Source organism: Xiphias gladius, chromosome 11, assembly GCF_016859285.1.
Source record: "Xiphias gladius isolate SHS-SW01 ecotype Sanya breed wild chromosome 11, ASM1685928v1, whole genome shotgun sequence".
In the NCBI taxonomy this organism is placed as follows: domain Eukaryota; kingdom Metazoa; phylum Chordata; class Actinopteri; order Istiophoriformes; family Xiphiidae; genus Xiphias; species Xiphias gladius.
In genome coordinates this window covers 27,655,558-27,669,510 of record NC_053410.1, presented here as the reverse complement: position 1 = coordinate 27,669,510, position 13,953 = coordinate 27,655,558, and the positions used below count along the sequence as shown (strand labels likewise).

At 38.6% G+C, this 13,953-nt stretch overlaps 1 protein-coding gene across 1 annotated transcript in view; it reads right to left on the bottom strand.

Moving 5' to 3' along the window:
• The window catches only part of birc6 (baculoviral IAP repeat containing 6), a 164,381-nt gene that overhangs the window by 26,874 nt on the left and 123,554 nt on the right, over window positions 1–13,953 (bottom strand). The window contains exons 60-61 of the mRNA XM_040139786.1: window positions 2,111–2,333; window positions 1,134–1,279 (exon numbers count right to left, since the gene is read on the bottom strand). Of these exons, the coding sequence (XP_039995720.1) occupies window positions 1,134–1,279; window positions 2,111–2,333 (369 nt within the window). The remainder of the gene's footprint in view (window positions 1–1,133; window positions 1,280–2,110; window positions 2,334–13,953) is intronic.

Below are 13,953 nucleotides of genomic sequence, written 5' to 3'. Positions count from 1 at the left end.
TATCTTTCACATTTTTACCATAAATGCCCATTAAAAGAACAAAAGTACAATCCAACCTCTGAAACATAAAAAGTGTACATAAGAACACAACAGCTGTTGATATCATTTCTTTGGTCTGTTCTGTTAGGACAGGTATATTGATACGTCAGAGGAACCAATACTGTCCTGCTACTTACTGATTATGGCTTCTCTCAGAGATATTACGTAAAGCCTCTGTATTAATCAAATGATTATGCATCTGTCAAGGCCCTAATGTTGCAACCTCCACACTGTACAACTCTGTATGATATATGATTCCTGAGGCCTTTATCATATGGACTTCTTTATGACAAGTCACATGACATTGATCTTTATCCATATCCCCTAACCTGCATGCACACTTCCAGCTCCCTTGGCCAGCTCCCGATCTAAATTAGACGGCCGTTTATATGGATTGAGCATAAATATTCTTTGGAGGGTGGTAGAGGAAACGGGCAAGTGGGGAAATAATTAAAATTGTGTACTATGCACCAACAAGGTAATGGGGGACGTGCAATGTTTCATCATACAGAGGACATTGATGATCCTACTTTCTTAAGGTAACTAATGGCTAGCTAGAAGAATCTTTCTTTTTCTATACCCCCATGTACAAAAGCAAGTTAAGACATATGCACTTTGCCCTTTACAAATCTTCAATGTCTTAATCTTGTGATATAGCTTGAAGACACTGTCCATCTTCTCCACAGGGTTTAGGAGAGTTTTCAGGGCCTCAGAAAAGATGCCAAGGAATGTGGAACAGTTTTAGAAACGAGATGTCAGGAGCGCACAGTCCATCACTGACTTCAAGAGCCACAGTTTTGCATTACAAGAACTTTTAGGCAATACTTAAGGCTGAGTTTGAACTGTAGCTTTAGTCTGTTGGGTCAAGTTCAACTTTCAAAAAAAGGCCAATAGCATCCTTGATTACGATTAAATTGTTGGGTTTCAGTCAATCACAGCTGAGGGAATTCAGACTTTTGGGTAGGCTAAACTTAAGAGACCTATTTTCTTGTCCTTGCACCAATAGGGCAGGGCAAATCAAACAGAACAGATAATGTGAAATCAGCTGCTAGAGTGTTTGGCAATAAAACCACATGTGTATGTTGTATACATACCCTGGTTGGCCTGTCGTAAGCTGGTAGTAGCAGTGTAGACTATTTCAGCTGTCCTCTGGATGTCAGGCACCAGCAGAGTCAAACCCTCTGGCTCTGGATCTGAGCTATCTGTCTTCACCACGCCTTTACTCTTATCTTTCTTTGACCTAGAACACACAAATACATATTAAGTCACAATGGAGTATAGGGTGTTGTTTGATAACTTGAATTTCAGAAATCAAATTTTGTGTGTAAAAGGTAAAGCTTATTATTTTGTCATTAAGTGTCCAAAGGACACTGTAGCATTCTTTAGCGATCACACGCATTTAATGTGCCAACCATCCCAAAAGAGTTACAGTAGTAGTACAAAGAGAAGAGAGGTGGGAAGATGGGAAAGCACTGACTGACAGAGCCACGGCTGGGATACAATGGAATACTCAGCCAGTTAGTATCAAACTTAAGCCCCATTCGGAAAGGATTTAATTCTCTAGGGGAGGTGGGGAGATTTTAACATCACCTGCGCTGGTCAGTTATATAATCCCGTTTGGATCATGTACGAGGTTAATTTGTCACCTCTACCCCAGTAATAATTACAGCGGCAATTACCTACTGTTTTACTGAGTCTGAATTTTGACTGTGACTGAATCTCAATGCCTCCTCATTACCTCTTGGGGTACATTCACATCTTCCATAGTGCATTTCAATGCCAAGTGTGAACAGGGCTATAGATGTAAAGATTCCCAGTTCATCAGTATTGCAGAGAGAGGACAGTGAAGGATACTGGAGGGAAATTTCAGGAATGGTGAGATCATGGCTGGATCAAAGCATTAAATTACTTGCTATGTATAAAGTCAGTCAAAAACACAGTTAAAGGAATGTGTAACCATTGACCTTGATGTACTGTGTAACATTTGTGTTCTATACTTAAAATGTAAAAACCTGAGAAAACAAATTACATTATTCCATTATGCCCCAAGTAATATCAATTTTTTCCTTACCTGAGGCGATTGGTGTATGTGTCCACACATGTCTTCATCTTGGCCAGCAGCATCCCAACAGAGGTCTGTCTCTCAGAGTGTTCTTCATCTTCCTCCTCCTCTTCCTGCCCCAGGTCTCCAGACAGAGGCAGCAGCAGAGGGACAAGGGCTGTGCATGTGGAAATGGCTCTCAGCAGCTCCAGTAGTGACCGATATAAAGGCACATGGCGTGCCATATCCAGAACTAAAGAGAGACGAGAAGGATACAAAGTGTAAGATGTTTAAAGTACAGAGGAACCATGAGATTGGTTCTAAAATAGGTCCCTGTTTAAGTCATATGTTTATATTGGTAGGTGTACTTTGATATAGCCCTGATCCACGAATGTCATAAGTAACACTGTCCTGCATTTCTCTTTCCACCAACTCTGACATTTCAACCACTGAGGGGTTCATAAAATTCTGGCCACCAGTGGCATCACTGAGCATGCTATCACTGAGCAGCACTCCATTCAGTGAGAGGAAGACGTCATGTTATATTTTTTATTACATGGTTTGTATCGACCTTTCTTGGTCTAAGTAAATCTTTTTTTTGTTTTGTTTATTTGCACCTGGCTTACTTTGGACGGCTGTGGGTCAGGAGGTAGAGCGGGTCGTCCACTAACGGAAGGTCGGTGGCTTGATCCCCAGCCAGTCTGCATGCCCTTGGCCAAGATACTGAATCCACAACTTGCCTCTGATGTATCATCGGATTGTGAATGTGTGTGTATACAACGTGCTTTTTGTCTAGAAAAACACTGTATGAATGTGTGGGTAGATGTGGCAGTAGTTTAAAGCGATTTGAGGTATCGATCAGACTCATAACACATTATCAACCAGAGGGGCAGATGGGACCTCTGGGAGAAAGCAATGCAGGAACATGATATATAGTATGACGGTCCTGGATCATGGCTAGCTTTGATACTGATGATGATAGAAAACCGTACATACAGTTTGGCAAAAATAAGACCTACTAAGAATTTTTTAAGCCAACAGCAAATTTGCCCCTGTTCAAAAAGGAAGGAAATACCCAGGGGCATAATATTTCTCTAGCTTTGGGATGACAATTTGATCTGACCTAACTAATGCATAATGCTTTCAATTTCAGTCATTTTGCTTTTATTAGGTAAGTTAGAACACAAATACAGACAAAAAAAAAACTGTACGTAGACGTTGTGATCATAGTAGTAGGTATGTGTCTTAGCCACTAAGCCACCCAACACCACTGCATAACGCTTGCTTTTTATGCTTGGTTTGGAACACTACTGGATGTCAAAATTCCAAGACTGCCAGGAAATTTGCTTAGAAAATCTCCATCACGATAAAATCTCAACCCAACGTCTCTGATCCACAGTTGAATGAGAATGTTGTGTTCTACCGTTACGACAATGACAACGAAACGATTAAAACCAACTCTGTGTGCTATTCTATCCTTTCCAGGGTTTTAAATAACTGATGAATACTATAAATTACTGTAGGACAAAGCCGGGATGATATATTTTGCTCTGTGTAACACTAATGAAGAAATCATTTAGTTTCCAAGCTCATGAGAAAATTTTACAAAAGCATTTTTCTTGTGGCCATAAGTGATGCTGTGTTTAGTGTGTACCTCTGCTCAGAGATCAGAGACAGATGAGAGAAGAAAAACTCCAGATTGCTTGGAGATAACACTGATTGTGGAGAGATCAAGTACCATTGAAACATGAAATACATTGCAGCAAACTTGTGAAAGGGGATATTGAAAATGATCATATTTTCAGCAATGGATAAAAAGACAAATGACATGCTAAGGGGCATCCCTTAAGTGGTCACAGAAGCCCTAAGATGAAGACAGAACGAATGTTTGGGGGTTTCATTTCCAAGAAAAGAGGTGAAATGTGAAAAAAAAAAAATTAATGTGAAGAATGGCAAAAATGTCCCAATCAGGAAACAAGGTTGAAGAAGGGACTGAAAGAGCCTGGACTGGTGGGATATGGAGCGTGTGGATATGACAGTCACAGTCAACGGCCTACCTCTGTCATTTCTAAATTCACAAACCAAACCTTACAGCTCCTACTTCTCACACACAAGTGAGGCCTAAAATATCAGGATGGCTCTGCAGCCTGAGTCAGCAGGAGACATATGAAATCAAGGTTCATGCTTGGCAGCAAACACTAGGGTCAAAAGAAAAACATTCCTTCAATGTAGTCTGTTCCTTTTTTATGAACACTACGACACTTGACAGTTTAACGATCAACAACCCGGGGATAGCTTTTGTACAATGCTCACTAAGGTGGTGTGAAGAGGTAAAGTGAACAGTGACTAAAAACAAAAGGTTAAGAGGTAGCACTGAACTGTAGAGTGAAAAACTAAAATGGTAGGCTAAATTCCCAAAGGATCTCAACTTGTTTTCATTACCACCAGAAGAACCAATTCTGATGGACAGAGACCATACTAGAATTGTCAAAATATACTACTGGAGTTCTAAATGAATTCAGAACTCCAGTTATCATTCATTCAAGTATTAAGTAGGAGTAATAATATTGTAATATCCAATGGTACAACAATATCAAAGGTGAGCATCTGTTACATTGATGTCTGTCCAGACTCATATGTAGTGAAGACTTTTGAAAGAATTTTAATAACAGGTATTTTGTAGTTTGTAGTGTATTTTATCATAATTAGTATATGAATTCTTAAGTAACATCCAAACACGTGTTTTGTGAGGTCACAGTGACCTCGACCTTTGACCACCAAAATCTAATAATTTCATCCTTGAGTCGAAGTGAAAGTTTTTGCCAAATATGAAAGAAATTCACTCAAGGGGTTCCTGAGATATCACATTTACAAGAATGGGACAGACGTGAGTTCCCAGTAACCTTGACTTTTGACCTCCAAAACCTAATCAGTTCATCTTTGAGTCCAAGTGGATGTTTGTGCCAAACAAACAGCAGAGCAATATTATCTGCACTGTGCATTAATAGATAAAAAACAGAAAAAAACAGGGACACTGTCAGAAAGTTATATTTTGAGAGACAATCCAGCACTCTACACAGTTTGCCAGGTGAATGCCAGAAAGTGAAAAAGTGTCAAAGAAATTATCACTAGGCCCAGAAATTACAACTTTGTATTAAGGAATAGGGATGTTATTAAGCGCGACAATGACAATGACATTCGCAATTCTAACATGCAGATATTTAGCAGAGAATGTTTACTAACCAAGTGTAGCTATGTCACGGTTATGAACCACTGGACAAACTGAAAATATGACCTAATGGTAAGACTAGGTGACAGAAAAAGATCACCAAAGTTATAACAATTCCTTGTTTGTGTCTGTACTAAACTTTGTTAGGAGTGTAGTTATATCGTACCTTCATTACATGTAGAATCAAGGCTATGTATAACTCTGTGGTTTAGGGAAAGTGTACTGGTTTTAATCTTCATTGGTACCAAATTCTTTGATCTAGTAGATGTTGAGATAAATGTGATATGTTGGGTTAATTTTCAGCCATGGCTTGTGACTTGCATCAACCGGCACTTGTATAGAAGGCAATCAAATACAACGGTCTGTTGAGAGTAAAATAATTATCAGTAGGTTGACTATGTAAGCCATATCATTTTATAATTAGTAAATTTACTGATTCAATTAAATTTTAATAATCTATTTTGTCATTAAATTTTCTGAGCTGCAGGCAAAGAAGACCTAAAAACCCAAATGCATATACACAGGTTCGGAAATTAGCACATGCCAAGCATCAAATGCAGGTAGATTTTCCATTTGGCGAGTAAATCTCAGAAGACTATCCACCATACTGGTGGGTAAATGTTTGTACCAAAATTTTTACAGAATTGTAGTAAAACTAAACCTATCCTGAGAGTCTCTACCACATTTTGATTCACGTGCGCTCTGCTTCGTCCTCTGTCTGTGTCGGACACACAAACACACATTCCGTCAACATCCCGCCCCTAATCTGCCTCTAATTGTCTCTTTGAGCCTGACATTTTTTTTCTAAGCCTATATAAACAACCATTTTACCATAACTGTGACCAAACAACGAACAATGGCCAAACAGAGGTTGGGTAGAGTAGGTCTTGGCGTCTTCCAAGTAACCATCGCTTGCCGCTGGTCTGCTGCTAGCTACCGTCAGGCTAATTAAAAGCGGCTGGTTGTGTCCTTACCTGCCTCCACAGATGAATGTGACAGAGGTTTTAATACCATGAAAAAGGTGAAAACTCATTGGCGGTCTAATCGACGCTAAGATACACTATCAGATGTCCTTATGGTCCAACTGTTCTCTCCGGAGATCAAGGAGTATCATCCTACAAAAGCTGTGATGCTGTGGCACCAGGACTCTGTCAGGAGCAGGAGAGCTCATGGACCGACTTTATGGACCATGCAAAGAAGAGGGTGATTGCAGTAGAGAGTGAGGAGTCTGAATAGTAGTAGTAGTATAGTATTAAAATGATTTAGCATCCGATAAGTTTACAAAACTTCAAATTTACTTTTGTTTGTCCCTGAAGAAGACTTTCTAGCAAATATGTTAAGTCATATTTTGAGATCAAGACTTCTTGAGTTCTATTTTGGCCTTTAAATTTGAAAACCACTGATCAATAAATTAAAATAATTTTTGCTTCAAATTTTTCTCTCGTCTCTTTAAATTTGTATTCAACATAATACCTTATTACCTCAATGGAATACAAAAAAAGAAAATATGTGACACAAAAAGAAAATTTATTATTTTGGCCAATAAAAAATATGCTTGGCCAGTGGATTTTTTCATCTACCCGGCCATCCTGGCCAGTGAGTCAAAAAGTTCATTTCGGACCCGTCATACACATTTGTTCAATCCTTGATCCATTTAAGATTTTTCAGATTTAAATAAATCAAATGGTTCCTTGTAAACCTAATCACATATCCCACGTGTTTTTTCTCTCTACTATCAATGCCACCTTAACAACACAATGAAGTGGTCACAAGGTTTCCAAAGTGACCTGAATATGTTGTTTTTAATATATATATATCCCAAAACTATTGTAACAAACTTGCACAAACTGTTTAATTTTTACCATATGATACAAATAATTGAGGATTGCTTACAACAGCACTCGCAGGAAAATCAAGTAATATTGACAACATTCTGTTTTACAACAGATTGTGATTAACAAATAAACTCACATACACTGGCTTTCCAGGAGGAGAAAAATAAGGAGAAAAATCAGAGCCTGTTCTCACCCACAGGAAAAGCAGCAGCCCAAAGATGCAGGACATCCATCATAGCTACGACAACCTTGGTAGCACTGACCTGGAGTCATCGCACTGCTACGAACAGTGAGCCTCCATTCTTTGTGATTTAGGGGCCTTCTGGGGGGCATACAGAGATGGGTGCTGCGTATAGCGATGTTTGATGCTCAGGCTGATTAATGGTTAACATAGACCTTTAGACCTGAAGACCTGAACATGAATGCCTGCAATGAGTTAGCATGGCACGTGTAAGGGCAGCTTGAAATAAATGTGGTACTGTTGGATTCTAAAGTATCCCTGTTAACCCACGTAGCCTGACCTAGTTTTGAATCAACTGCCTCACCAAAATAGTGTTTCAGGAAGTTGCATTTAAAATCATATGAATTATCCAGAAACACACACACACAATCACTAATATAGAGATGTATTTATTAAGGCCAGAGTCTAAGATCAAGCTTTTTATTAAGATTTTGCAGTTTCCTCTATAGGTGCAGACAAAAAGTTACAGTAACCTTCAGAGTACTATTGAGGTCACAGATGGAGCTAAGTAATGGGTACATGACCCCTAGCTGGCTCATACAACAGTACCATTGTGTCATCAGAAGAGCTTGTTAGATTTGTTAGATCACATCAGTTCCAACAGCCTAATGCATTAGGGCTCAGCTGTATCAATATTGCTCCAATCAAATTACAGAGCTAACATTGACGGTTCCAAAAATTCAGAGCCAATGGAGAAAACCAATATAGGAGGCGCTTACATTACATTGCATGTAAATGTCTTCTTTAGAATAATTACACTTTTGACCATATGTATACAAGTCAAAATAAACATCAACACATACGTATATTGATTCCTTAGCAAAAATGAACGTTAATCTCAGTTTAACTGCCTGAAACTGTAAATATTGGTTCAATCATAAAAGGCACATCACTACCTTTCATTCATCTCAGTCATGTCTCTTATATCAGATGATAACATCATTTTTTGGGTTTTTTTTTTTTTAGATAAACATGAGAACCAATTTTTTATGCAGAAAGATGTGTTGCTGGGCCTTATCTAACCTGTTGACCTAAGCTTCCACTTCCTGTCCAGTCAGCTGTTGGTGCTGTTGAGAGTCGTGGGCAAAACCATCTTTTTATGCAATTAATCAACCTCCACTAAGGCTTTACAACATTTATCCAAACACCCACTGTGTTCTTAGGCTTCCGCCAACTGGAAGTTTGAAAAAGCAATAGATAAATACCACGAATACAACCAGATGCACTTTGAATGTCACCTATTTTCTTATGTTGGTTTATGGATGCGAACTAGTCACAATTCAGTAGTATAAATAAATGGTTCAGAGAGTCAACTGAAAATATGCTGGTTACATGGTAGAAATACTGCTCCTCCTGTGCACCAATGCACAGTAAGGGGGACAAGGGTAAGTATATTAGGCCAGGATGCTGTCCTTTCCTCTAAGCCTATGGATGACAGCTGAGTGATGACAGTGTAGCACCGAGGTTTGACTCCAGTCTGGCACTTCAGTTGATGCTGCTGGAATTGGTCGAAAAGTAGGCACCAACTGTGTTAACTACCATAACCTTAAATGAGTGGGACAAAGTAAAGACTGACTTATCAAGTCATTCACTATTTAGATGTTTGTGGTAATATTGTCAGTTAAAAAGGACACCTTAACACAGTTGTTCAGCTTCAACTTCAGCGTTTGACAGATATGCTTAAGAATTGCAAAAATTTGCCCATTATCCTTCTGAAGCTCTCTCATGATGAAATTATATTTCAGTTCTAGCTTGTTATAATGTACTTGCAATGTCCTTCGCAGTAGGGCCACTGTTCATGTATTTCAGTAGTGAAAGTTTAAATTAGAGCCTGACCAAAACTAGTGTCTTCACCTTTTATATGCAAACTACTGTGTGAACATGGACAAAAATGAAAGGTCCCATACAGTAGAAAGTGGGAAATTTCCATGTATTTTTTGATCATAAAGCAGGTCTAAGTGCAACATAAATACTGTGAAAGTATCAAATCGCTCAATCCACAGAGAAGTGCACACAACCATATCCAGAAACTATACCGTAAAACAAGCTGTGAGGACCTGTGCAACTTTGTGGTGTCACAACGAGACAGTCACCGCCCTCAGCCATGCCCCCAGTACAGCCCACCGACACTCACTGTCCAACCTTGCAAGATCTTGTTTCTCCAAGTGTTTTCCTGAAATCTGCTATATTGTTATTCGATTTCTTTTATGACTCCTATTAGTGTTTTGGTCGGCCTCTCCAATTATCTTTTCAGCTCTAAGTCATTTTAATGCTACTCTTCTAGTAATCGTTTGATTACTTTTATCTTGCTGTTTTATGTTTCCTGTTTTACCAATTGTGTGGCTTATGAGTTACACTTGGACTTACTATATCAGCTATTATTATGGCTGTTTGAGTGGACTGCAAACTTGCTTACTCACAAGGGATGATATCCACTGCCTGGAATCAGAGCTCAGGAAAAAGGATAAACTCCTTGATGGCTTTGTCTCTGTAGCTGCTGCCCACGCAAAACCATTTTAGTATTAATTTGACCGTCTGTTTGGCTCATTTCTGCACTGACTCATTGCCATTTTACATTTACCGGTGACTTTTACCAAGCTACAGTAGTAGTCTACAATTTGTTACCTGTGGCTGACCTGGCCATGCATCACTCAAACAGTCAGCCAATCAGAACAGAAGCTCCGAGCTTCTCTTCTCATTGGCTGACTGACACAAAACGCCCTGTTCTTGCTAGAGCTCAAGAGAGGTGCGTGAGACAGGAGATGTAAAACTACATGGAGATAGTTTGTGGTTTTAATTATCAAAAACATATCTTCTTATGGGTATAAAAACTTCAAATAAAACAGTGGAAAAGTGTAAAATATGGGACCTTTAAATATTAGATCTGTAATGATCTATCCAAAATTTATGAACTGAAAATTCACAGTGTATACAGGCAGCTGCTGTTCTCTTCATAAATGCAAAATAGAGGAGCCAGCTGTGCAAAACAGATAATCATGACACCAAACCATCTAAGAAGTGATGTGATGAAGCATTCAAGCAATCACTGATTAAAGAAAGGCCGTTTATTGTTTTCTACAAATGCAACTGCTGTACTGAGAATTTGACATGACAACAAATCTCAAGTCACCTGTTTACTTGTCACTCACATCAAGCATCAGAGACACTATGAATGAACACGAACAATGTTAAATCTACATTGTAGTTTAGGATTACTTAAAAAAATGAAAGTCCCAATCGATACTGGATTTTTTATGAGTAAATATTTATATTTGATATTTACAAACATAATAATCTCCTGGTGGCACAGTGAGTAAATCATGTACCCATAACACTGCAGGTTTTTATTCTGGTCCATGACTTTTCTAACATGTATGATATGTCTCTCTTTACTGTGTCCTGTCTATTAAAAAGAAAAGATATGTATGTAGTGTATGTATGATGTATTTTATACCATTTTAGACTTCCTTTCTCACCTCTACATGAACAACAACATCTTGGATACTGCATGGCCAAATAGTTAAACCCTGAAAATAACACTGATAATCAACCACAGACAATTCTGCAGTTATCAAATGCCAAATAGAGAACTTCTAATTAACCCCAAAACCCTGTTGTCCACTCACGTCTCCTGTCTTACTTTTCATCCAATTTAGTACCTACTCTGCCCCGCATTCCCTTGTGAAGTCTCTTGTGTAATTCCAGCTGACAGACTGATGTTTGGTATTTTACTGGGGGTGTAGGATAGGGGAGGGGGAATCCACATAGGGAACAAAGATGATTTTGAAATGTTTAGAAGGACACCTCTGTGCTGTTAATTACTGAAGATGGTGCCACAGCAGGGCTAAGAAGTGAGGAAACTTGTCGTTTGAAAACATGAAGTATTCATATCCATATTTGAGAGACAATAACAGCCAATTTTAGATAGCTGAATTAGGGGGGCAGAATCCCTGCTGCCAAAATGCAAATCCTTCAAAAATCGACAATACCTACGACATTCCTTCAACTTAATTGATACAATGTAAAATACCTCTGCTCAGATAAAGCTTTTCTGCCTCTAAGTGAAACAACACTAATCATTTCAGAGCAGCTCATAATTCAGCTCCTAGGACTATGGCCCATTTCTAATGAGGCTAGGTGTGCGTAGAGGCTTGCAAGTGTAGATTGAACACACTTGATAATTGCCATTAATTGGCTGGTGCTGTAATTGTCTATGGGTGTGTGATCATACAACAGAGAGGCCATCCTAAAGTCATCAATGTAAATTTTTTTTTCTAAACCATCTCAATGTTTCCTAATGCACTGCTGCAATCATTCCAGGAAACTAAAGAAACTGCTACATTGCTGCTTACATAAGCTATTACAACTGGGGCCACAAATATAAGTTAGGTTAAAACTGTGTTAACATAACATTTCCTATAATCAATACTTCTACAGTAACAGCAAATCAAACGACTACATAAAATATGAAAGTGCTCACTCCCAATGTCAAACACTAAGATTTGGTCCTTTAATCCAGACTAAAATATCTCAACAACAGACAGATTGCCATGAAATTCTGTACAGATATTCATACTTCCCAGAGGATAATTCATAATGACAATGCAATCCCCTAACTTTTCCTCTAGCACCGCAATCAGGTTGGTTTTTGGTTTGATTGGAACAACTTCACAACTATTGGATGAATTACCATAATGTTTGTGGAAGTCATTCATTCCCCCTCAGGAATTATTTCAAAAACTTTGGTCACCCCATGACTTTTCATCTGGCACTATCATCAGGTCAAATTTTCCCTCTGTCCAAAACTTTGGTTTATGAACAAATACCTCCCTAACTAATGTTAGCATAGGACAAACTTAACTAAGACACCAAACATAGGTAGCTATTATACTTGCTAAAAATTACCATGTTACCATTGTCATTGACAGCATGTTGCATACTGACGTTAGCACTTAGTTTAAGACATATTAAGTACAGCCTCATAGAGCCACTAGGGCCACTGTAGACTTTGTGTGTGCTGCTGTGTGTTCAGACAGAAAGCAAAGTGCATTTTAGAGGAGGAGCAATTGCATACAAACTCAATGAAGATATGAAAGATGTGAGCGGTTTAAAATATTTCAACCTGAGTGAAAATTTGCAGCTACCCCGGAGCTTTATGAATCTGCTTCATAAACATACAGAGACGGAAGGAAAAATTAGAGAATGGAGAGAAATAACATCAAGATCCATACATAATTTCCTGAGAAATTGATGAAAATGTTGAAAAATACTTGCAATGTTAAGGAAAGTGATGGAAAATTCCTGGATCCACCCCTTTAACCGGATCCACACCAATATTTAATGGGTTCTTCCCTGGTCCATGCCCCATGCATCCACCGAGTTTGGTGCAATTGGTTTAGTACTTTTTTGCGTAATTATGCTGTCAATTAAACAAACAAACCAACAAACAGGAACTGGGGAAAACATAACCTCCTTGGTGAAGATAAATGTAAAAGAGCTGAACGGAGCTCCAAAAGAACAGCCTATTGTACAGTATCTATATTTATTATTAAATACACATTAGTGGATTTAGTTGTGACCACCCCAGCACTTTGTTAATGCCTTGGTAATAACATATCAAATGTAGTGCTGCTATAACAAACCCTCTTAGACAACATTGGTCTTCTTAAAATTCACGTGCTTCACACACTCACTGGGTTACTGTAATACCCAATTAAAAAAAAAAAGCTACAAAACATTAAATGGGTTACCACAGAGCCTCAACTCATGGGTGAATAGGAGAGCTGGTGCGTGGGCTGGTTGCTGCAATAAGGAATGGGTGTCTGTTGCCTTCCCAAGGGGAAGAAGCCGTTAAGTATGCAGGTCACACAGAGTGGGTTGCTAATACTCTGAATTAAGCTCATGGGTGGACAATGTCAGGTCTTCCTGACCCCTCCGGGGCAATAGAACAGAGAAGAGAGTCAGTGAAATAGTAAGACTCCAATACGTCTCCGCCAACACAGTCTGCCTCAGTGGGCACTGGTGATAATGTGCATTAAAGCAAGACTATGTGGAACAACAAGAAAAAAGTGGCCTGAAGCTCTGTGTCATTTCAAATGATAGAATGAACAGTGACTGCATTTATGTGCACAAAGAATTACTTCATAAACCAAGCTACTCAAATACCTTAGTTTTGGGTTGACACACAGTGTGGACATCTTAACTGTGTTAGAATAAGTAGGAAAACTCACATTCTCAGAAACAAAAATCACTAAATTCTATTTGAAAATATATTTTGTGTGGAGAAGAAACTGATGGGGAATTAACATTTAGGATCATAATTTCTTTTTCCTATATTAGAAATAGTCTACTATGTAAAGAAGAAGAGGGAATATAAATTGCACTGACAGCAGAAACTAAATGACAAACACCCCCTTTTGAACACACTGCCTATGCCAAATGTGGTGATTATGGCTCTAAAATTGAAAACCAAAAAGTAAACCCGGTAATGATTTGAGGGGCATTAGTGCTGTAAAATACAATATATTTTGATTAAAATCAACAAAGCTGCATAAAAACTCATTAAAAT